This window comes from Haplochromis burtoni, unplaced genomic scaffold (assembly GCF_018398535.1).
Source record: "Haplochromis burtoni strain Fernald_Lab_line unplaced genomic scaffold, NCSU_Asbu1 Contig_317, whole genome shotgun sequence".
NCBI classification, from domain to species: domain Eukaryota; kingdom Metazoa; phylum Chordata; class Actinopteri; order Cichliformes; family Cichlidae; genus Haplochromis; species Haplochromis burtoni.
In genome coordinates, this window is record NW_024582678.1 from 662882 (window position 1) to 687771 (window position 24890).

The 24890-nt window shown below is 39.9% G+C and overlaps 1 protein-coding gene across 2 annotated transcripts; it reads right to left on the reverse strand.

The window, feature by feature from the left end:
- Nucleotides 1-526: 526 nt before the first annotated feature.
- Nucleotides 527-23964, reverse strand: stxbp6l (syntaxin binding protein 6 (amisyn), like). Of its 2 annotated transcripts, none has more exons than XM_042228307.1 (7): nt 23740-23964; nt 18533-18700; nt 12659-12789; nt 12246-12477; nt 12046-12144; nt 1565-1722; nt 527-1416 (listed from the first exon to the last, which is right to left on the reverse strand). In XM_042228307.1, exons 2-7 carry the CDS (start codon nt 18684-18686, stop codon nt 1393-1395), a joined length of 798 nt encoding a protein of 265 aa, XP_042084241.1. In that variant the 5' UTR covers nt 18687-18700; nt 23740-23964; the 3' UTR covers nt 527-1392. The 2 variants fall into 2 exon arrangements, with proteins under 2 accessions (XP_042084241.1, XP_005942146.1); XM_005942084.3 differs by having other exon boundaries at nt 12246-12564; nt 23740-23960.
- Nucleotides 23965-24890: the final 926 nt, after the last annotated feature.

Here is a 24890-nt window from a genome sequence, read left to right on the forward strand (position 1 = left end):
GTTGCCTTCTTTCACCACCATAAGAGCTGGTGTTTGGACCTTTGTGATTTGGGTGGCCGTAACGGGAATGGGGGTGCCTTTTTTTCTCTCTGTCCTGGTGTGGGTGTTTGTTTGTTTATTTATTTTTATGCTTCCTTTTTAGCTTATAGGGCTGATGTCCATTATACTGGACAAATTTTAATGGACAGACACTTACAGAGCTCTTTTACTCTAACTGAACACTCAAAGTGTTTTTACTACAAACGTCATTCACCTCACCTAAGATTATGAGACTTGGATGACTAAGAACCTACACAGAGGACCTCATTCACCTAATCATGACCTATAGGTTATCTGTAGATTATGAATAGGTCATGACCTACCTCTGACTCCTAAGAAGAAAAAAAGACAGCCAATGAAAATCAGGAGGTTCTTTGTTTACCTTTAAAGAAAATAGTGTCTCCTTCACATCTTTTGTACTGTGAGACTAATATGTGGACTATTTTTTATATTTTTTTACTATTAGAGGAACAGCTGATACCCCGTATAAGCTCAACATGTTTTTATTTAATTAGATCACAGAGAAGAGTTGATAGGTTTGAAGAAAAATTTCAGACATACCACATATATAAAATGGCACTAGAAGCAATAAAGAAAACATTTAATAGAAGTTGGGTTAGAATGAGTCAGTCTGATTTAATTAATCCTCTATTCACTGCTGTGAGTCTTCTAAAGGCAGCATTTAAACATCCTTAAGGTACCCTGTACCCTAACCACTTAAACTAAACCATCGTACCTTCACTCCACTTTCTAAGACAATACTAACATGGACTAAATGACATACACAGCACAGCAGCGTAAATACAGCGTGACACTTTGATGTTCAGGAAACATAATGTGAACATAGTAGACAACACATAAGACACTGGACAGTGAGTGTACATACACATGCACAAAAAGACAACAACTGATAATGCCAGACTGAAGAAGACTATGAAATATACAAATTAAAGCACATTAAATCAACATAAAATCAAACTAAATCAAATGGAGTAATTAATGCCATTCACTGAGAGCAGTACTAATTTTTCTCTGGAGTGGCTTTCAAATAAATTTCAAGGCTATTGTACAAAAGCTAAAATACAAAAGCTATTTTAGAACAACACAAATGTTAAATAAATCCACTTTTTCCTTTTCATAAAAGTATCTGACAACAGACAAAACACAGTTCACGGGATATTTACCTATGGGCAGAGGCGCCCCAGAACACAGGGACATATTATTTAGTTGTCTTTGATACATTTAGTTATAATAGAAACAAATTAGTAACATCCTGGAGCCCAAGAGTAAATCTTCTTATATTCTTCTTATTAGCATCTTCCAGAGTTAGCGGTATTCTCTCTCCAGTACACTCTACTTTGAATACTTCAGGGCTAGCTGTATAGGAAATAGAACAACAGAAATAAAAAATGTATGGCAGTTAAATTTTGACAAACGATTGTGCAAATATGGGTTATCTATTCTACTATCTATACTATATACAATTTTGAATGATTAATCTAGCAAAGAAGGCTGTATATGTTACCTTATGAGCAGTGTCTGCAAACTGCTGGACTTTGTGTGTCAGTTCCACAGTTTTGTCCTCAGCACGAGTTAGTCTGTCTCCACGCTCGCCCAGAGTAACATTCACCCTCTGGACTAAATTACCTACACTTCTGCCTTTGGCACGGTTCCGCATTTGACCTGTTTATATACACACACATACACACACAAAAGGATATTGAGAGAATTTTATACTTGTCCGTTTAGTAAGAAAATAGTGGACCAAATACCTTTACAATATGTCAAGTATCTTAAACTTAGGTCCATATTTCTTGAGCTTCTGAAAATCAGAGACTATTTTTAAAAATTGTTGTAATTTCTAAAAAGTAGAAGCCATACTTTTTCAAAACTGCACTCAATCTCATTTGGATTTTTTCTTTCTTTTCTTGATTTGTTTTTTTGGTTGTTTGTTTGTTTAAAATGTAATGAACAGAAGTGGACAGAGGCAAAATGACAAAAGAAAGAATCACTGCCCAAATAATTACTGTAACCATAACCTAACTGTATAACAGCATTGGACTGGCATAACAAAGTCCAATGCTGTATGTGACCCAGGTCGGTATGGCGTAACTAAAGGCTGTAGCAAACCCGCGGGACGCTGGGTGTGGGTATTGTTCCAGGCGCAGGGAGTGCAGGCCCTCACATACTCCCTGACATCTTTATCCAGAGTATCCCACCAGAAATACCTCATGAATAAAGAAATGGTCTGACTGTTCCTTGAATGGCCAGTATTTGGCCAGTATGAACCCAGTCCAGGACGGGATGCTGCTGGCACAAAGCCTTGATTCACTGGACCAGTTCCCAGGTCAGTTTCAGTCTCCAGCAATGTCCGGCTATGTACCCAATCTTGCATGTAGAGGGGAGGATGGTTGGGAGATACGAATGATCAGTTCGGAGACGAACTGGTGAGAAAGTGTGTCCTGTTTGTCATTACGAGAACCTGGGCAGAAAGAAATGGAAAAAATGTGCCTGGTGTGCCTTTAGTCTCTTAGGTATTCTAAGGTAAGTTAAGTTCTTGTGAGCAGCCCATATGGTGAATAGTTGCTCCATTCTCTCCAGCAGGTTTCGCCACTCCTCCAGGGAGGTTTACCTGTTAATAGTCGCCCACATCATAATTTCTCTCTACAGGGGTGAGGCGACGAGAAAAAAAGGCACACGGCTGGAGTTTAGCTTGGTGACCAGAATGCTGGGACAGGACTGCCCTGACCCCAGTGTCGGAGGCGTCTACCTCCACCATGAATGGTTTGTCTGGTGAACAGATGTTTTAGTGATGAAAGCAGTGTTAGCTTCAGGTGACCAGGTGAATGGAACATTGGTGGGCGTGAGGCATGTTAAGGGTGAGGCTACCGGGCTGTAGTTGCGTATAAACCATCTGTAGAAATTGGCAAACCCCAAGAACCGTTGAATATGCTTCTGTGATGTGGGAGTTGGCCATTCCTTGACCGCTTGGGCTTTGGCCGGACCTGCCTTCACCTGCCCTCCTACCAGGATGTAGCCCAGAAAAGACACAGACGGTAAGTGAAATTCACAATTTCAAGCTTTGAATTAGGATTCGCTTTCAAGGAGGTGCATGGACATGAGCTTGGTGTTCCTCGAGTTTTCAGTAGATCAGAACATCATCCAGATATACAAAAATGAATCTGTTCAAAAAGTCTCTAAGAATATCATTCACAACAGCTTGGAAGACTTGGGGCATTGGTTAGCCCAAAAGCATTACCAAATATCTGAAATGTCCAAGTGGTGTATTGAATGCAGTCTTCCATCATCTCTCTGTCTTATGCGAATCAAATTATATGTGTTGCAGAGGTTGATTTTGGTAAATATCGTGGCACCATGAAGATGTTTGAAAGCAGAGTTCATTAAAGACAGTGGGTATTTGTTTTTGACTGTAATGTCATTCAGACCCCTATAATCTATGCACAGATGAATGGTTCTTCAAGGACGGGGAGATTATGCCTGCTGCGAGAGATTCCTGAAAATATTTTCTATGGTTGCTCGTTCAGGCCAGGACAAGATGTAAAGACAGCTAGTGGGAAGAGAGATCTGGGGAGGAGTTCAATCGCGCAATCATTTGGTCTGTGAGGTGGAAGTGAGATGGCATTTTGTTTACTGAAAACCTCCTATATGTCATGCTACTCAGATGAGATGGTAGAGAGATCTGGAGTGGTGTTGTTATGGGCATGAGGTTCTGCATATTCGGGTGGACAAACGGAGGTGAGACAGGTTAAGTGACAGAACCGCGATGGAGGCAAGTTACAGTACTGGAAGGGGAGCAGGAGTGACAGGAACTGGAAGTGCGTGAGCCAAATGCCTGTGGGGTCTGTAGTTCTTCTCAGCTTCTTTTTCTTTCAGGCGGTTGTCAATCCATAGGGAAAGGGAAACTAACTCCAGAAACTGCGAAAGAGGCAGGCTAATCGTGAAAGACGAGCTGATCTTTCATGGTTTCATTTAGCACTTGCAACAATATCCCCTGTAACATCCGATATGGCCAGTCAGTGGGGTGGTTTGGTTTAAACTAGATTAAAACCAACAATGCTCTTAAAAATATATATATATTAAAATAAAATAATTAAACATGCTCAGCGAAAACGGGTTTAGCTACATTCTGGACCATGTCTCCAGAATGCACTATCTAGCAAGCTGATTGGAGACCATAACAGTCAATCAGAATTTTTGCATCCAATTCTTTGATTGGATGGTTTTGTGGCACACTTATAATGGTGTACAGAGAGTTGTACGTGCACTGAGCAGAGATGTTGTGAGTGCAAACGACAGACTGAGAGCAGGTCAGCAGATGTCTGTCAGCACACAGAGCAGAGATCTGAGCAGGAGCAAATGCCAACAACTAAGCGAGAGGGGCTGTTATTGTGTGTGTATATAGATAATAGCAAAAACTGAAATACATTTCTTGCAAGCAGCAATGAATTTTGTTCGCTCAAATTAAACTTTTGTTACCTCATAATAATTTTCTCCTCAACATGCAACATTCGCACTTGCAAATTGAAATAATAACGACATATTTTTGGATGTATTGGTTTCTGCAGTCTCAACTCTATCACAATGTAAAATACACTTTTTGACATCACTGTACGCACAGTACACAGCAACACCAAAGTCAAATAATGACCATTAATAAGCATTCTTAAAAACAAAGGGGATATGGTAACATACGAAGGTGAAAAGATGTATAATATTATGCTTGCCCAAATTTGTAGCTATAACAGCTTCAACGCCTCTGTGAAGGCTTGAGTCCAACTCCCAAAAAAAAAACAAAAAAACCTCACACCATAAACCACCCTTCACCAAACTTTACACTTGAAGGTATTGAAACTGAAAGCAGCTAACCTGAAAGAGAGGGTCATAGCTAAACTGGGAACTGGACCATCCAAGGCTGATTACCAAGACTATGTGAAGTACCCTCTAAAGGTCTACTAGAAGATAGTATGGAGAATCAACCAACTGGGACCATCAGTAAGAACAAGCAGCTGATGTACACCACAGCAACAGTGATCCTTGAGATGCTTGGCTACAAGTTAAACAGCCACAAGAAGAAGGAGACTAGAGACCAAGATCAAGGCAGCACGAACAGAAACTAGTTAACTATCCTAGCTGTAGAAAGGTATGAGAATGGGTTCCAGTGCTCAGTGGACAACATCAGGCCCTAGCATAATTCATGCCTACTGGATAAGATGCACCCAGAATGGCTAACCAAAGAAAGAACAGCCCTTATCCTCAAGGATCTCCACTAAGGACCAGTCTTATCCAAATACCAGCCAATAACCTGCCTCAGCACAACATGGAATGTCTTGTCAGGCATCATAGTGACCATAATGAACTGGCACATAGCTCAATACACCAGCAGGGCCCAGGAAAAATATGTAGAAACACCAGTAAGACCAGACTGACCAACCTGTGTATTGCCTGGACTGAATAAAAGAAAGCCTCTATGACTCAATGCCTCACACATAGACCCTAAGAGCGTTTATCTGAAATTTGCTGAGGAATGTGATGAATAACAAAAGAGGCCAAGTTCAAACCAATTTCATATGTCACCATCAAGTGCAGGATTTGCCAAGGAGATACTTTATCCCCACATTAACTCTGTGGTTAGTTCACCACGGAAGAAACAAACGATAATTGTCTGTCTTCCTGGACTGCACCGTACGCATTGAAGAGACTGGGAACATCAACACTGAAGTTTACTGGAAGCCCACACACACAGACCAGTACCTCCTCTTTGACTCCCACCACCCTCTGGAACACAAACTTGGAGTAATCAGGACCTTACAACACTGGGGAGAAAATGTTCCCTCTAAGCCTGGAGGGAAATAGAGGGAACACACACATGTAAAGGAAGCTCTCAAAAACATGTGGTTATCCTAATTGGGCTTTCATCAAGTCACCAAAGATGCACAGAAAAGAAGATCAGACACCAGCTGGGGAGGATAAGAAAGACAAACGCAACAACATTGTCATCCCCTATGTGTCAGGGCTTCGCTGTGTGGAGGTGAGGAAGAGCGGACCCAAATGCAGGACTCATGGGCTAGTGTGGAATGAAGATGGTGTTTATTATACAGAATGGATGAACAGAACATGAGACGGATGACTGGCTGATTGACTGACTGAAAGACTGACTGAACTGAACCGAACTGGAACATACATGCGGGGTAGACAACGTTAATGACTAGACAATGAACTGGTGGAAACCGATGACATAAATACACAGACTGATGAGGATGATAATGAGAGACCGGTGAGTACACAGCTGAACATAATGTGGCTAATAACACATACAGTGGGGCAAAAAAGTATTTAGTCAGCCACCGACTGTGCAAGTTCCCCCACTTAAAATGATGACAGAGGTCAGTAATTTGCACCAGAGGTACACTTCAACTGTGAGAGACAGAATGTGAAAAAAAAAAATCCATGAATCCACATGGTAGGATTTGTAAAGAATTTATTCGTAAATCAGGGTGGAAAATAAGTATTTGGTCAATAACAAAAATACAACTCAATACTTTGTAACATAACCTTTGTTGGCAATAACAGAGGTCAAACGTTTACTATAGGTCTTTACCAGGTTTGCACACACAGTAGCTGGTATTTTGGCCCATTCCTCCATGCAGATCTTCTCGAGAGCAGTGATGTTTTGGGGCTGTCGCCGAGCAACACGGACTTTCAACTCCCGCCACAGATTTTCTATGGGGTTGAGGTCTGGAGACTGGCTAGGCCACTCCAGGACTTTCAAATGCTTCTTACGGAGCCACTCCTTTGTTGCCCGGGCGGTGTGTTTTGGATCATTGTCATGTTGGAAGACCCAGCCTCGTTTCATCTTCAAAGTTCTCACTGATGGAAGGAGGTTTTGGCTCAAAATCTCACGATACATGGCCCCATTCATTCTGTCCTTAACACGGATCAGTCGTCCTGTCCCCTTGGCAGAAAAACAGCCCCATAGCATGATGTTTCCACCCCCATGCTTCACAGTAGGTATGGTGTTCTTGGGATGCAACTCAGTATTCTTCTTCCTCCAAACACGACGAGTTGAGTTTATACCAAAAAGTTCTACTTTGGTTTCATCTGACCACATGACATTCTCCCAATCCTCTGCTGTATCATCCATGTGCTCTCTGGCAAACTTCAGACGGGCCTGGACATGCACTGGCTTCAGCAGCGGAACACGTCTGGCACTGCGGGATTTGATTCCCTGCCGTTGTAGTGTGTTACTGATGGTGACCTTTGTTACTTTGGTCCCAGCTCTCTGCAGGTCATTCACCAGGTCCCCCCGTGTGGTTCTGGGATCTTTGCTCACCGTTCTCATGATCATTTTGACCCCACGGGATGAGATCTTGCGTGGAGCCCCAGATCGAGGGAGATTATCAGTGGTCTTGTATGTCTTCCATTTTCTGATGATTGCTCCCACAGTTGATTTTTTCACACCAAGCTGCTTGCCTATTGTAGATTCACTCTTCCCAGTCTGGTGCAGGTCTACAATACTTTTCCTGGTGTCCTTCGAAAGCTCTTTGGTCTTGGCCATGGCGGAGTTTGGAGTCTGACTGTTTGAGGCTGTGGACAGGTGTCTTTTATACAGATGATGAGTTCAAACAGGTGCCATTCATACAGGTAACGAGTGGGGGACAGAAAAGCTTCTTACAGAAGACGTTACAGGTCTGTGAGAGCCAGAGATTTTCCTTGTTTGAGGTGACCAAATACTTATTTTCCACCCTAATTTACGAATAAATTCTTTACAAATCCTACCATGTGGATTCATGGATTTTTTTTTTTCACATTCTGTCTCTCACAGTTGAAGTGTACCTCTGGTGCAAATTACTGACCTCTGTCATCATTTTAAGTGGGGGAACTTGCACAATCGGTGGCTGACTAAATACTTTTTTGCCCCACTGTATGTTGGAAGAACATAATACACAGAGACAGAAAGTTGGCACAGTGAAACACGAGCATGTAGAAAATAAACTGAACATGAACAAACTGAAGTTGCTGGGTCAACGACCCAGGAACCCTGACACTATGTAGCCGGTGTATCCGAAAAACTCAGGAGAGTCTTCTCCAGGCACGACATCTCAGTTTACTTCAGACAGAAACTGGTTCATCCCAAAGACAAAACACACAAATCTAACAATGTAGTGTATTCTGTAGTGTAGCAAGGAATGCGCAGACCTCTGCATTGGAGAGACCAAACAGCCACTTCATAAACACATTGCACAACATAGAAGAGCCACCTCCATGGGACAATACTCAGCTATCCATCTGCATCTAAAGGATAAAGGTCACTCTTTCGAGGATGCCAATGTTCACATTTTGGACAGAGAGGACAGATGGTTTGAAAGAGGAGTGAAAGAAGCATCTAGGTCCACTGTGAACGGCCATCTTTGATCAGAGGTGGTGGTTTACGACACCAACTGTCTGCCATCTATAATCCAGCTTTGAGATCTCTTAACAGACGCCTTAACGCCCACTCACATTCTGGGAAATCACATGATAGGGTGGGGCTAGATTTCACCATGAGCTCACCCGAAACCATGGCTGATTGTGACCCACACCCCTCTTCACACCTTGGCTCATGTGATTAGGTAGAGGATCCTTAGGGGGTCCATGACCCCCCCCCCGGGACACTCAAACAGGGATTAAATATGGGACTCTTCACCGTTTGACCTTAGAACTGAAGAAGCTTCTTGGATGAGAGGTGAAACATCTTCAAGCAACTTAAAGAAGTCCAGATGCTTTTTTTCTTTCCAAGCTAGCTTCAACTTATACACCAATATGCTGATAACATTTTTAAATGCAAGTCTACTGATACAAACAAATTCATACTATTACCATCATCCTCTGCTAGCATTATCAATAGCAACACATTGTTAAGCTATTGCTGTGGAACTGTTTACTTTTAATTGTGGTGCAGCTTGGCATGTGTCCCATCCATTACACTGGCCCTATTACTGGTTTCAGTGGAATGCTGTGCTCACTCTTAGTCACAGAACTAATGCCAGCTATTGTATGAACCTCCCTGAAACAAACAAAGTCTCCTTTCATGTCAGGATCTCATTACAAAGAGGCCTTTCACTGGCAACAGAAAGGTGGCGCTCAGCAAGAACAATAGACAAAAAGACAGAAGGGAAAATGACTCTGAGACATGCTGAGGATACAATGAGCTGAGGAGTCCCAGTGCCATAACATTAAGACAGGAAGAAATCTATGAATCAAAGGGTGTTTTTTGAGCTGTACAATAGACCTAGTACCAATTTCAGAAAAGGATCGCCATTTCATTAGATGTATTAGAATCATTTGGAGGGATTTCGTGGATTGAAATATTAGGAGTTCCTGTGAATAAAATGTAAAAAAGATCTTATATCAGCATCAGACAAACTCATGATTTGTTTAGTGCATGCTGGGGGTGTACAATAGGATACAAGTGTTTTTCTAGTTACTGACCATTCACAAGACTTCAGTATACAAGGCACATTTAACCGTACATTCATACAGTGTTTTATTCCATACACCTTATCTATGTCACAGGCAATTTAGAATCAGTTAACAAGCATGTCTTTGGACTGTGGGAGGAAGCCAAAATACCCTGAAGAAAACCTACACATATAGATTATAGAAACTCCACAGAGAAACCCCATTCAGGGTTTGGACCTGCAACCTATTCCACCACCATACCACTTCAGTTAGAATACCACTAGTGTTAGATTCACATTTAATTTACCTAACTTGAGCTATCATTTACTATCCATTTAATGCCTCCAATTTGAGTTTCATTTTTTCACTATCAGCAAAAAATGGATTAGCATTTACACAGCATTTGAGTGGTCTCATTGACTCTTCAAAATGGCAGCAGCCTTGTCAAAGCGAGAAGAAATTGTGTTAAATAAAAAAGGATATGGAGCACATTACTTATTACAGAGCTCTCCAAAAGTTGATTCTGTTCATTTGAACATAGTGTTTTCAGTGGGAGAAACATTTTGTCACTCATCCAAGTGACTTCTTCAGTCTCAGCTGACTGCAGGTTTCCCCAATCTTATAAACAGTACATTTGTATAATGACTGAAACTAGCACCACTGAAGGAACAATGGGATGGGAGGACAGTTCCTTCATCATAATTACAGAGCTGCTTCTCACAGGATGTTGATATTGTTAACACTTTTATGCTAAATTTATAGCAGGTAAAACAGGCATTGAACACCTGCAGCTTGCATGTATTATTTTAGGGTCTATCTAAATAAATATATTTAAAGGTACTGTTAGCATGAAATTCCCACCAGATGCCAGTAACAACTCATCTAATCCACACATGCGAAGAAATCAAACTATAGATGTCCATAAATTATGTCTAATAATGAGAAATGACACAGGGAAAAATTATTGAACACCCTTACTGAAATTTATTTAATCCTTTGTACAAGATCCTTTGTTGATGATGATAGCTTCAAGATGCCTCCCGTGTGGAGTAACTAGTCAGATGCATTGCTCAGGTGTGATTTTGGCCCATTCTTCCACACAGTCTTCAAATCTGGAAGGTTCAGTGGGCTCTTTAATGAACTCTGAGCTTTAGTTCTTTCCATAGATTTTCACTTGGATTTAAGTCAGGTGATTGGCTGGGCCACTCACAGCTTTATTTCCTTTCTCTGAATCCAGTTGAGAGTATCCATGGCTGTGTGTTTGGGATCATTGTCTTGCTGAAGTGTCTACCCTCATTTCATCTTCATCATCTGGGTAGATGGCATCAGATTTGATCAAGAATGTCTCAGTACATTTTTTCATTCATCCTTCCTTCAATTATATGAAGGTGTTGATGTATATTGCTGCAAAGGGTTGTGTTTTTTGGGTACATATGCAGTGCCTTTTGACCGTTAAACATGGTGTGTATTATGGCATCCAAAGACTTCAGTTTTAGTCTCATCTGACTCAACTACATTCTGTCAGTAATTCACAGGCTTGTCTAAATGTTATTTATCAAACTTTAAACCCACTTCAACATGCTTCCGCAATGATGTCTTGCTTGGTGAGCATGCACACAGGCAACGGGAATTGTACCTGCCTGTTCCTGTTCTTTCTGTAGTGCTCTGTAAGTGGTCTATGGCTCTTGGACAACTCTTCTGATAATTTTTTTCACTCCTCTATCTGAAATCTTGGGGCGAGCACCTGGTCAAGGCCAGTTTATAGTGAAACAGCCAGACCAAGTTTTAATTCATTTGAAAATCTAATAAAATTTGGCAACTGTGTCAACACAGCGCAGAGCAGCTACCCAGAGCTCGATTATCTTGTTAATAATTTTACATCTTGGCTGAGTACAACTCTGGATACTGGGGTTGCTCTAAAAAAAGAAAGTATCAAATCAGAAGTACTTGACTCCCTGATATAACTCTCAAACATGTACCTTAAAGCAGATAACTCATAAGCTGGGGAGGAAATGGCGTCTCACTAATTTAGAAGAGCAACATTTTACTTTTTAGCAAAATTATAGGCTAATCTCCAACCTTCCTTTTATCTCAAAGGGTTAAGGTTTTCTTAAAAGACTAGCTGTAAAACATCTTACTGATCATCTGCAGTGTGGGCAGTGGTTTATTTGAGTCTGTTTCGGTCAAGTTTCAGAGCTCATCACAGAACAGAAACAGCTTTAGTGAACACATAAACTTCTTATGACAGTGGACTCATCTCTGTACTTTTTCTGCTAGACCTCACTGCAACATTTGATACTGTTGACCATAGTGTTTTATTACAGAGATTAGAGCATGCTGTAAGTATTACAGGTTAGCAGTATTGACAGATTTAAAGATTAACTGTAATTTGATATATAACTACCTTCAGTCTGGGTACTAAAGGGAGACCAGTATAGATTAAGAAATCTTTGGATGTCATGTTTCCCATAATACAGACAAAACCCTCTTTTCATTAAACCCGTTAAAACATTAAACCTCTATATGTTCCTTTAGTCACTATCTTACCTTGTCCTGGTGAGGGACTTTGGTTTGAAACCATCAAGTTTTTTACACGATTCAAGAAGGCTTTGCAGCGATAGATGACCAGATTCATGGTGCAGGCATCTAATTGAACAAACATAACACATTACAACAAAACAAAATTTTAACAAAAAATCTGTTAAGAAATAACTTTCATCATAACCTCAGTAACCATGAGACACTACCTTGTGTTAGTTTGGACTGGCAGTTAATGAATTCTGTGTGTTTGGGAAGAACAAAGCTCTTCCGTCGTGCCTGTAGGTTTTTGGATTCATAGGTATCTGGGTGACCCGCTCCTGCCAGTTCTTGATCACATTTATCAACTCGTCCCTGCTGGCTTGCCTTTCCCAACTTCCTTGACTTTCCCAGACCACCTGCTTTCCCCTCCCAGTGGGTTTGACAGGCGTGGTACAGGATCTGGACAAAAATACACTTGTCTGCTGAGGAGCTAGCCACCCACTGGTCCACAGCATTGTCAAAAACCAAATCAAACTCTGGGCTGTCCTGAAGAGGAGGACACAGGAAAACAAACAAAGCTGGCAAACAACTGAATGCATATGAAATGTAATGTAAGGATACAACAGGTACTGCTGCTGACCTTGTTGGGGTTAATCCCGTTGACCTGTTTGAGTTGTTCAACTGTCCACTGGGACCTCCTGATGAAGGAGGAGGAGCCTCCAAACCGCTTCACCTTGGTGATGAGAAGCTGAGGAGGTCTGGTGTTGGTGACTAGGAAATAAATGCAAACCACAATATCAGAATTTAAAGCTTGTAATAATAATTTTACTAACACCAGAGATTTTGTTCTGATCATATTAAACTAAATTTTTTAACATAAAAAAGATACTTGATAACCAAAGAACTCAGCATTTAGAGTAGATTTCTTTTCATTTAGATGGTAAGAAATTCCCTGCCCTTGAAGGCTACAAAAATAACACATTCATTAGAAGCTTTGCAATTTGCAAAAAGAGCTTGTGTACAGTGTTACTGGAGGCCAAGGTAATGCCATCCAAGCATCTGGCTAGATATCATATTTTGAATATTTGACTGAGGACTGAGTACAATAACTTCAGTTTTATCTGAATTTATAAGCGCATCATCACCAGCAGATTATTTGCAAGTGTTCAGTTTCAGTAATGAACAACAAATGAATAGAAGCAAACCCAGCAATGCATCTTCCATTTATGCTCCTGGAGGTCATAGGCCTCAAAAATCACTTAACATTCATTTACTGTTTCACCTTTTTAGTTTGTTTGTTAGTTTTTTTGATTTGTTCAAATCAATGTCACCTTCATAAAATGTTAAAGTAGTTTGAGTCACTGCACCTTTCAAGAATGCTTTTTGGTACAGCATAACCTCTGGCTGACCACTGTCAATGTCAACGTAAGTTCTCCTTCAATGTCTTTTGCAGACTTTCTAGCAAGAGCAAGTGTTGGAATTGATATTTCTTATATTGTCATTTGTGCTTAGAAACATATAATCATTTGTATGTTGATAAGAATCATATCCTTATTAGGTCTGATAAGATTCTGTGTGCATTTGTGTACCATGAGATGAGAAGAAGCAGCCTCAACGTTATAATTCCATTATAGCTTTTGAAACCAGACTGTTCTGTTTCTTGAGGTGCAAGACTTCCCACCTTTAAATGTGCATTTGAGATATGACCTATTGCAAGTTCGTGTTTTTATAGTTTAGCAAGACGCTTGCTTCTGTTTTTCTGCATACCTCATACACACAGTTTAAGTTCATTGGTCATATGTCTATGTATAGTATGGCTGGAAGAACACACACACATGCACCTACACACACCCACACACACAGAATACAGACACTGATGTTGTTCAGATATGCCTGCTTATGAATGTCACGTGTATTTGTAATTGTATATTCATGAATGATTGCTTGCTGACAATAAAAAGGGTTGTAGCGAAGGAATAAGTTGAAGTTGGCTAAGGAAAGATGAAGGCCTGGATTGACTTCCCTCGCGAGCCACAAAGACAAAGAGCTCTATCTTGTCTTGTTGTTATTGGTGTCGTGTTCGAGCGGGGTGTGTGTGTGTGTGTGTGTGTGTGTGTGTGTGTGTGTGTGTGTGTGTGTGTGTGTGTGTGTGTGTGTGTGTGAATGGACATGGTCATGATGGGAGGGGTTCACTGCACCCTGCTGGGATGGTTGTTCGTTCCAGAGTGTGTGGCTGGATGTTCAATTCAGTTTTATCTATACAGCTCCAAATCACAACAAGTCACCTCAAGGAGCATTATATTGTAAGTAAAGACCCTACAATAATACATACAGAGGAAAAACCCAACAATCATATGACCCCCTATGAGCAAGCACTTTGGCAACAGTGGGAAGGAAAAGCTCCCTTTTAACAGGAAGAAACCTCCAGCAGAACCAGGCTCAGGGAGGGGCGGCCATCTGCTGCGACCGGTTGGGGTGAGAGAAGGAAGACAGGATAAAAGACATGCTGTGGAAGAGAGTCAGAGATTAATAACAAGTATGATTCAATGCAGAGAGGTCTATTAACACAGAGAGTGAGAAAGGTGACTGAAGAAGAAATATGGAATCTGCTGGGAGATTCCATAATGGGAATCCCCCAGCAGCCTACACCTAAGGGGGGGATTCAGGGTCTACGGAGCCCCGCAAGGGACATGGGAGAAAAAAAATTACGAGATCTCGCAAAGCTAACTCAGGATCTTGCAAAAGTTTTGCGAGACCTCACAAAACAAACTCGGGATCTCGCAAAACTTTTGCGATATCTCACTAAAGTTGAATTCCAACAATGGCGGCAGCTACTTAGTTGTAATATTACTCTTTCTGGTTCACAAAATAAACTTTTAAGATATTTTGAGGCGTGAATGTAGTTGTGTAAACGTCAAATATCTGCTCGGTTTACAAGACATCCCATATTTGCAAAAGTGCTCCGACGTTTTCGGAGATCTGACACCCACCAAATGGTAAATGGCCTGTATTTATATAGCGCTTTACTAGTTCCTAAGGTCCCCAAAGCGCTTTACATATCCAGTCATCCACCCATTCACACACACATTCACACACTGGTGATGGCAAGCTACATTGTAGCCACAGCCACCCTGGGGCGCACTGACAGAGGCGAGGCTGCCGGACACTGGCGCCACTGGGCCCTCTGACCACCACCAGTAGGCAACGGGTGAAGTGTCTTGCCCAAGGACACAACGACCGAGACTGTCCAAGCCGGGACTCGAACCGGCAACCTTCCGATTACAAGGCAAACTCCCAACTCTTGAGCCACGATCGCCGATTTTGTTGTTTTTTTGGGGGTTTTTTTTGTTTTTTTATTGATGTAGTTCGAAGCTAACGGGAGGTCGAGACCTACTACAGGCGGGAGGAACACCACTCTCCCAGCACATCATGTCTCGACCTCCCGGTCGGCTTCGAGCTGGCGGTCTCTGAAGAATGCGGCTAAAACTTTTGCGAGATCCCGAGGTTGTTTTGCGAGATCCCGAGTTTGTTTTGCGAGATCCCGAGTTTGTTTTGCGAAAAAAATTAAGAAGGACTTTTGCGAGATCTCGCAAAAGTCCTTCTTAATTTTTTTTTCTCCCATGTCCGTTGCAGGGCTCCATAAGGGTCACCTGATCCAGCCCTAACTATATGCTTTAGCAAAAAGGAAAGTTTGAAGCCTCATCTTAAAAGTAGAGATAGTGTCTGTCTCCTGAATTCAACCTGGAAGCTGGTTCCATAGAAGTGGGCCTGAAAACTGAAGGCTATGCCTCCCATTCTACTTTGAAACAACAAGTAAGCCTGCAGTCTGAGACCAAGGAGTGATATGGTACTATAAGGTTATTAAGATAAGATGGGGAGTAGGAATTTGAATTCAAACCTAGATTTAACAGGGTGCCAATAAATGGATTCTATACTGTCTTAAATATGATAATATGCTAATGGGACAAATAAGTAGCCATGAATATTGTATTTTGATTGTTATACATCAGAAAATTGTGAAGCCTTTATTTTGACACCTGGATAGACAGGGAAGCCTTTATTTTGACATGTCTATAGACAGGAAGCAGGAAGTGCAGAGAACAGTGGGAAAGGCTACCCCTTTGTAATCATTTGTGTTGAATCCAAAACAATCCTTCAGAGGAGTCCTTCAGAAAGCAATGGTTGTAAGTTCTGTCAGTTCTTTGTATATTAGGTAATTAGTAATAGGGTGTTTTGTGACATTGTTTTGTACCTTCTTTGAAGTGCAGTAGTTATAGGTCGTAGCCTCTGAGCTAATGATAAAAGCGTACACTCACCAACTACCTGCTCATTTTTCGTTGTATTAATGTCAGACTGTATATCTACAGGATACTTATTTTGTAGTCTCCTATGTTAGTGCCTAACTATACTTACATGCTGATTATATGACAGTCCTTTGTGTTTTTGTGTTTTGTATGTGTTTTTCATCACTCCAGTTCATGATGTCAGATTGCTATGTACAAAGTCATTAAAGGAGCAAGTACGCTTGTCTTCCTGGCTCTTGAAAAGGAGTTTTGCTGGCTGTTTATCTATGCTCACATTCAGAGAGTTCAACACATAGAGAGAATAGTACAGAAGCCAATATTGAAGAAATATGCTCTCTGTTTGTAGTCCCTGTCATTATGGTTGCTGCAGCATTTTGGATTAACTGAAGGCTTTTCAGTGTTTTGTTTTTTGTTTTGTTTTTTAGGAAATCCTGATAATAACTTCAGTTTTATCTGAATTTAGAAGCAGAAAATTAGAGGCCATTCAGGTCTTTATGTCTTTAAGACATTAGTGCAGTTTAACTAATTGGTGTGCGTTATCTGGTTTCGTGGATAGATAAAGTTGGGTGTCTGCATAGCAGTGAAAATATATGCTATGCCTTCTGATGACATTGCCTAAGGGAAGCATGTATAATGTAAACAGAATTGGTCCTAGCACTGAACCCTGTAGAACACCATAATTGACCTTAGTGTGTGAAGATTCCATTTACATGAACAAATTGGAGTCTATTAGCTAGATATGATACAAACCACTGTAGTGCAGTACCTGTAATACCTACAGCATGCTCTAATTGTTCTAATAGAATATAACGGTCGACAATATTGAATGCTGCACTGAGGTCTAGCAGGACAAGCACAGAGATGAGTCCACTCTCAGATGCCACAGGAAGAAGATCTTCCGAGTAGCGGGTGTTTCTTGGGTCAGCCCAGTGACCCTGATCTTGGTTCACACCAGGGTGGTTGGTCTCTACTGGGGTTGGCTGTCCAATGCCCATGGGACTCTCCCCCCTTGGTCATTTGTGCCCCATTTAGGGTCTCACTCCTTCTCCTGCTGGATGGGCACGCAGATATCGGCGAAATGTGTGGCCTCAGGTCTTCAGTACTCTTTGGGGCTGTGGTTCTCCCGGATCCATCTCGTTCTGTCTTTGGCTCCTGGGGGATGTTATCGTGGCTTACCACCCTCATTTTCAAAGATATTTTGTGAAACAGACAGACACACTCACTCACTCACACACTCACTCACACATGCACTCTCTCACTCGCTCACTCTCTACAGGCAGAGGAAAACTGAGGACTAAATACACAGAGGTTAATTGTCACAGACCCAGTACCATGATAGAGTGTGTCTCATGCTTCCTTTTTTATTTTGATAGTGTGCTATTTTATTTTGATAGTGCATTATGTTCAGCTTTATTTCCCTGTCCTGTTAGTCTGATTAGTTCCAGCTGTGCTTCCCCTTCCCTCATTATCCTCCATGTATTTAATACTCGGTATTCCCCTGCCTGTTGTCATCCCTCGTTGCTGTTTGTGTCACTGTGGTTTTCGCGCTACTCCTAGTTCAGGTTCTGTTTTCCTGTTTGTAGTGTTTGATTTTACTATAGCAATAAAAGCTGCCTTCCTTAGTTTACCCCTTATGTTTAAGTCCTGCATTTGGGTCCAGCCTTTACCTGCCACACAGCCAGCGTTGACAAATACTACGTGCAGGTACATGTCACACACATGACTTTGTTTATATAAGATGCTAACGCATGCAGAGACTATGCGTTAGTCTCTGCTATTTCCATTAACATATATAAAAAAAACAAGCTTGCAAAAGTGATGAGCAGTGTTGGACTTTTCTTAATATACATTAATACCTGTTTTAATTCACATATATCAAAAATTATTTATGTTTCATTTTTTTCCTAAAAAGAAATTTTATTTTTCCCTGTCTCCAAAAACTATGGAATAAGATCATGATTGAAATCTCACAGTATTAAAGTTGTATGACATATTCTCTGATATTAGGTTTTAAACAAAGGTTTTAAACAAAAACAACAACAACAACAAAAACAATATTTTGAGATGATAATTTCTCAGATTTGAGTCACAAAAATATGAATGTGCCCTGTCTGATTTTTTTGTGTGACTCTAATGGCCTCACTAGAACTTCAACCTACAGTTTTATTTTTTTAAATCAGAAACATAGAGTGCCTAATATAGACTTTTACCTGATATACAGATGAATGTGGCATAATCCCCCTTAGGTCCAGTAGGCAGGAAAGCCATCCTCTTTTTTTTCCTCCTCCTCACCTCCACCGCCACCAGCATCCGCTCATCACGAGGGATGAAGATCTCTTTGTTAATGGCAGACTGAATGTTCATTGTTGTCCAGAAACCTACACAAATAAATTATATACATGACTGTTGTTGTTATCCCTGGTTAGGAATAATTACCATCCTATCATTACATCTGAGAGGGGGCAAACGGACTTAACATCCAGCCTTTTATGTTTGAAGTCATACAGAGCGGAGTTTATGTATATGTGTTTTTGCTAATAATAAATCATCTTTAATTCTTAATGAAATATAATTAAAGTATAAGTCTGATTAATGTGATTAACGAGAAATGCAATTTGAATAATGAAATCTTTCTAATACTTGAGTTTTGACCTCCTGGCCTTTAACTGTGATTTGATGTGTGTGCTTCTGTGCTGGGACTGTTTGTACCAACAGGAAATGCAAACTTAGCACACAGCCTAGATTTTGCCTCAGGCCTTTAGTGCTTGGTCAGGATGTCTAAGCAAATATTCACTGAATGTCTGACTTTAACATGTATGGCTGAATAAGAGAAATTACATTTAGTATATTGTAATTGAAAAACAGAGTGATGGATTTAATAATAAATCATATTAAAGTAAAACATGGAAAAGAATCTTTAAACTACATTTTAAATCATGTTAAATTAAGGTCACACAAATAGGGTCTACAAATAGGGTCTGGCTTGACATCTGGTGACTAGATTTTAACACAGATGATTAGATGTCCAGAGAGAAAAAGAGGGAGGAGAGCGAAGGGGAGAACACATATAAAAACTAACACTAGTTCTTGTGATGGCCAGAAGGCATCATCTGAAGATTTGGCTCTGAGAGTCCACAGATATGCCAGATGAGCAACCACTGCTCAAACAATGTGGACCCACTAATTGGGTCTAATTGTAATTTTGACTTTTTCTCTTCGCATTTTTTCTGTGTTGGATTATAAGTTCAGGAGGATTTAGATTTCCATCGTTTCCTAATGGATTACAACTTCTAAGAACTGGGCTCCTTTCCTGTATATTCCCACAGAGATAGGTGCGTTGTTGCCAAGGCGTGCCCATTCGCTCCAATCTCTTTGTCCTCAAGGATCAGAATTAAATCAGCTTAGGTTAATTAGATTTAGTCACTTAGTTCACAGATTTAATAGATTGCTGCTGATAATGGATCTGACTGAGGTGAAACCTTAACCAGAGGGCCACCCTGGCAAGCACGCTTTCAGAGGGAGGAAGATCGACATCCAGAGGAACTGAGTAGCAGTCTGGGTGAGTCTCCTTCCCTGCTCCATCTGTTTGCTTACTGGGTAATACTCATAGGATCAGAGATTAGTGCTTTTATATAGAGATTCAGGATTGCGTGTGCCTGGTTGAAGATCAACAAAGCCACTCTCAAAGTACCTCCAATACCAGGATTCACCATAGCAGCAGGTAATTAAAGAGCCTCTATCCAGTGGACCACGGAATATAAACCTGAGTCAGTCCTCACCATGATATTTAAATTAAAAAAAAAAAAACCAGAAGGGGGAGTTATTTAATTTGCTAGGGTCACTTTGTCATCGTTATAGGCAGAATAAAAGTTTGATACAAAATATGTAATATTTAATGTCTCCTGTCATACATTGATTTACGTTTGTTTCTTTTATATCTCATTATTCAGCTGGAACCTGACATGCTATACAAGTGGTCTCCAGCATAGACATGGTTTCCAGAATGGAGCCTAGCATGTGCCTGCCTGAGGACAGGGCAAAGATTCACACTGTAATTTTCACTGCACCTTTCATAATGTTGCTTGACATGGTTTAATGACAGAATATCAATCTGTGAACACATTTCGACATGAAATGTATTCGGGTCACAACCTGACTGTGTATAGCCTATATTTAATAAATCACTTTAAAATACAGTTTCTTCATTTTAAAAGTCTCAAAACTTGTTTTAATCTCATTTTTCGTCATTGGTCAGCCATGTAAAACACAACTTAATGTGTAAGTAAGGTTCAGAGAGCTTTTCTTTGGAAAAGCATGTTTTTGGGATACGTCCACAAATAGAATAGGCGGACTATGTTAAGCTCAGACAGTCTGTTACCCCAGTGACTGTTTAACCCTCTCAGGGTCAAATTAAACTTTTTGTTTGCTAATGCACAACCAAGTCCTGCAGTGGTACTTCTGAGTGAAAAAAAACTCATAAAATATGTATGTGGGGTAATCAGGTTGTTAGTTTTTAACTGTTGCAAATCGGCAACGCCTGCCTCGAGAGGGTTAAGTTAACTCTCTTTCTAGGACAGAAAAATCCAGTTTTCCTCAGTTCAAGGTTAAAAAACCAATAGTCCTTATCTAAACCTGCTGCTTGGAATAGGGGCCTGCAGTTGAAATAGTTATATCTTTCTTTTTTTGTAAAATGCTATAATCAAAGTGTTTTTTACTGGTATTTTTCCTTTGCTTTAGGTGGTTTGAGACCGCACAAAGTCTATATGGGGCAGGGGTTTGGGGTTTTTTTTATATCCAGATGTGCTAGTTCAGCGGTCTACTGAAATGACCCCCTCATCTTATTGGGGGTTGCTGTAGCTCAGGAGGTAGAGCAGGTCACCTACTGACTGGAAGGTTAGTGAATCATTGGCTCCTCGAGTCTGCATGCCCAGTATCCTTGGGCAACATACTAACCCCAAGTTGCTCGCATGAATGTTCATTAGGAAGCACTAAAGACTTAGAAGAAAAGTGCTTGTGTGAATGTGACATGTTGCATAGAGCACTTTGAGTACACCAGGAGAGTAGAGAAGCGCTATATAAGAATCAGTCCATTTACCATTTTATTGAGGATATCTAATTGACATAATGCTTTCCCTAGCTGCTCACCCTAACCATTAAAAATTAATTCCTAATCTTAACCCTTAGCCTAAACCTAACCATTACCTAATTGTAACCCTGATACTAAAACCTAAAAGAGCCTCAGGAATGTCTTCAAACTCGTGGGGACAAGCATTTTGTCCCCATAAGTAACTGTTGGTCCCCACAAGTATAGTGGCATGCCAATTTTCTTTCCTCACAAACGTATGTAAACATGGTACACACATGCACACACACATGCATCCCACAAAAACATTGTTGATTTACATGCATTTTTTAATTTTTGTGTTCCAGGTGATTTTTGTATGTTTGTTGCATGTTTGTTTTTTCTTACAGGTGCAGCAGTTGGTGATACATGCATGTTTCTGTGCAGTTCTATTTGTGCTCTATCGTTTTTTCTTCACCTGCCTGTCCTGCCCTAGACACTGTCTTACTGTATACCACGTATAATGTAATAAATGAAATAACACGAATAAGAGGAACCTATAGAGAATTTATAGAGCTGATCTTGGAAAAGCAAAATGTGTTTGGCACGACAGTGTGTTCAGATCATAATTCTGACTGCAAAAGCTGCCCGACAGAACAGGATGAAAAAAGTAAAATTAAAAAAAAAACCTAATAAAAACCTAATTCTTATTTATTTCAAGAAGCCCAAAACCATTTGTCGTGTCATAATCGGTCACACTGATAGAAAAATCTCAGTTACAAGTGGCATCTTAGAGATTATGTGAATATAAATATATTTTGTGAATATGATTAGTGAAAACAGAACTAAATGCAGTGTCTTAAAATTTAGTGTAATGTATTTGCATTTGTTAAGCAATTTTCTAGTCTTACTTATCATTTATGGCACTCAAGACTAAAAATCACATTCCAGCTCTTCAGGTTCAGAACCTCTATAATTTTTACTGAAAATCAGCGATAAATGATTCTCGGTTATTCTATCCAAATAGCAAAATGACACCAAATCAGGTTCAGATTGGAATCCACTTGCATGATGGGCTGGATCATCATAGATCACAAGGATCACAGACTTAAACCAGGTCAGGCCTGCGTCCATTTTGTCTCAAAACAACAATATGTTTGCTTTTACTAATACAACTTTATATATTCTTTAAAAATTTAGAAGGCTGCCCTTCATTATTTAGTTAAATGTGAATCAGTTAACTCTAAACACAGTTTAAAACATTTCTGCTTTTTTAAAATATTTTTTTCTGTCAATCTTCACTAATAGCAGACAACATCAGACACTACAGTTACAGGTGTTTCTATCTTTGAGACACCTTTAGTTGCTCTGCCACATTTGAGAAAGCATTTTGCTATTATTTGTATTTCCATAAGATAGCAACAACTTATATATATATCGAGTTTGGAAATTATGAAAATGACTCAGTGATTGTGAAATTAATCATGGCCCTGTTTCTTTCCTTCTTTGTACCCATCTTGTTTTTGAGCATTTCAGAGTTTCCTGAGGGACTCATCCCTCACAGGATTGTTTTACATTATTGTTCATCACTCAGTAATCTATGTGTGAATCACTGGACATTGTCAGTTTTTCTTATCATCCAAAATGTACATGTTTTGGGAAACAATTTCTGAAACAAAGATTTTCTCTGGTGATCCAATTCAACAGCTGCATATTATCAACAATATTATAATATTGTTATTATCACTGACCTATATTTACAAGGTGAGCGTGACCTGGGTTTATAAATGCTCATTTTAATGATAAATGGAATGGTCCTTATATAGCACCCACTCAAAGCTCTTTATGCAACATGTGTCATTCAACCATTCGCACAAGCACTGTTTTCTATACTTTTTCCAACAAAGGTGCTTTCAATCTAGCATTCATTCTTTAATTTGGCATGCAGGTTTGCCCCCCACCCGAATCCTATTTTATGCTAATGCTTCATGTTTGACGGGATGTTTTCTGTTTTGTTTTTTGTTTTTTTGGGGGTTTTTTTTTGGGGGGGGGGGGGGGTGACAATTAAACACAAAGAACAACAGTGAAATGACAAAGTATTCAGATCTTTGTCTTCAGTAGAGTACCACCATGCATTTACCAAACAAAGACTTTCATTGCCATAGTTATAAACAATGTTATTGTTTTCAGCTGCTGTGCAGCTACACTTCAAATAAATTACATCTTTTTAAGACAACCAACCCAAAATTGCATGAAACAGTTAAGTCAAACATGACTAATTGTGTTTTGACATTTTGATTCCTCACTCTATGTTTTTCACTCATTTACCAAACTTAAGTCTAAATGTTATCCTACCTGTTCTTGTTTTCTTCTCTTTCCAAATCCTGGACTGGTCTTTGCTTCTACTCCAGTGAGACTCTTGTGTTAGTACAGATGTTCAGTTAGTACGTGGTTAAATTGATCAAATACTTCCAAGGCTTCAGTCCTGAATTTATACCCAGGCACACTAAGTGGCGTGCCTTGCTGTGAAGGCACACAGCAACCATAGTCCATCCCATTTCAAAAGGCTGACAGGCACATGGTATGAGCCAGAGAACAGACAGTTGCTGTCTCAAAAACTGAGCTTTCCGTGGAAGTCTTCATTATTACACATGTGCAAATCTTTATCAGCCAATTAGAATATTGTGAAATTATTTAATTTTAATAACTATATATATATATATATATCTATATGATGTGACACTGCATCACTCCATGAACACATGAGACAAAAGCCACTACAACCCCAAAGTTTTCTGAACTTTTCTATACATAACAATTAACATACAATGAATAGCTTAAATAATGCTATGTAACTATAAAATAATTTTAAAAACAAGAACACAATATGCCAAAAAAAATAATGAAGTTAAAACCAATTTAAAAAAAATAATTAAGAAAATTTAAATAAGCTTAAATTGAAATGACCTAATCCCATAGTGAAATTCATATGTCTGACATAGCTCATCTATTAAAGCCTGATGGTTGTGGGTGCGAATGATTTTCTATATCTCTGAATTTATTCTGTGAATTTTATTTTATTTTTTTTCCAACAGAGAGAGGAGTACTGATGTTACTGTTGTTGTTTTAAAGTGGCTGAGCAGAGTTATTCAGGATGCCTTCAAATATCTTTAGAGTGCAATTTTACACCATCTCCTACCACTGGAAATGATGTGATATATAACAATGCAAACATTTTCTAAATCAGTACAGCAACAACTGAGTTTAAAAGGGCTTACTAAATGGTGTCAACGTAATGTATTCAGTCTTTTCTAGTCTTTTAACATGGACCCAATAGACAGAAGCCAGCATAGCAGAAATATGGTCTTTCTAGTCCCTGTCACTACTTTCACTGCAGCATTTCGGACTGAAGTCTTTCTTGGGAGATTTTTTTTTTTTTTTGTGATAACCTGTTTTCTGCTTGGATCACTGAATCCATCAGACATTTTAGGTGGAGTCCAATCGCC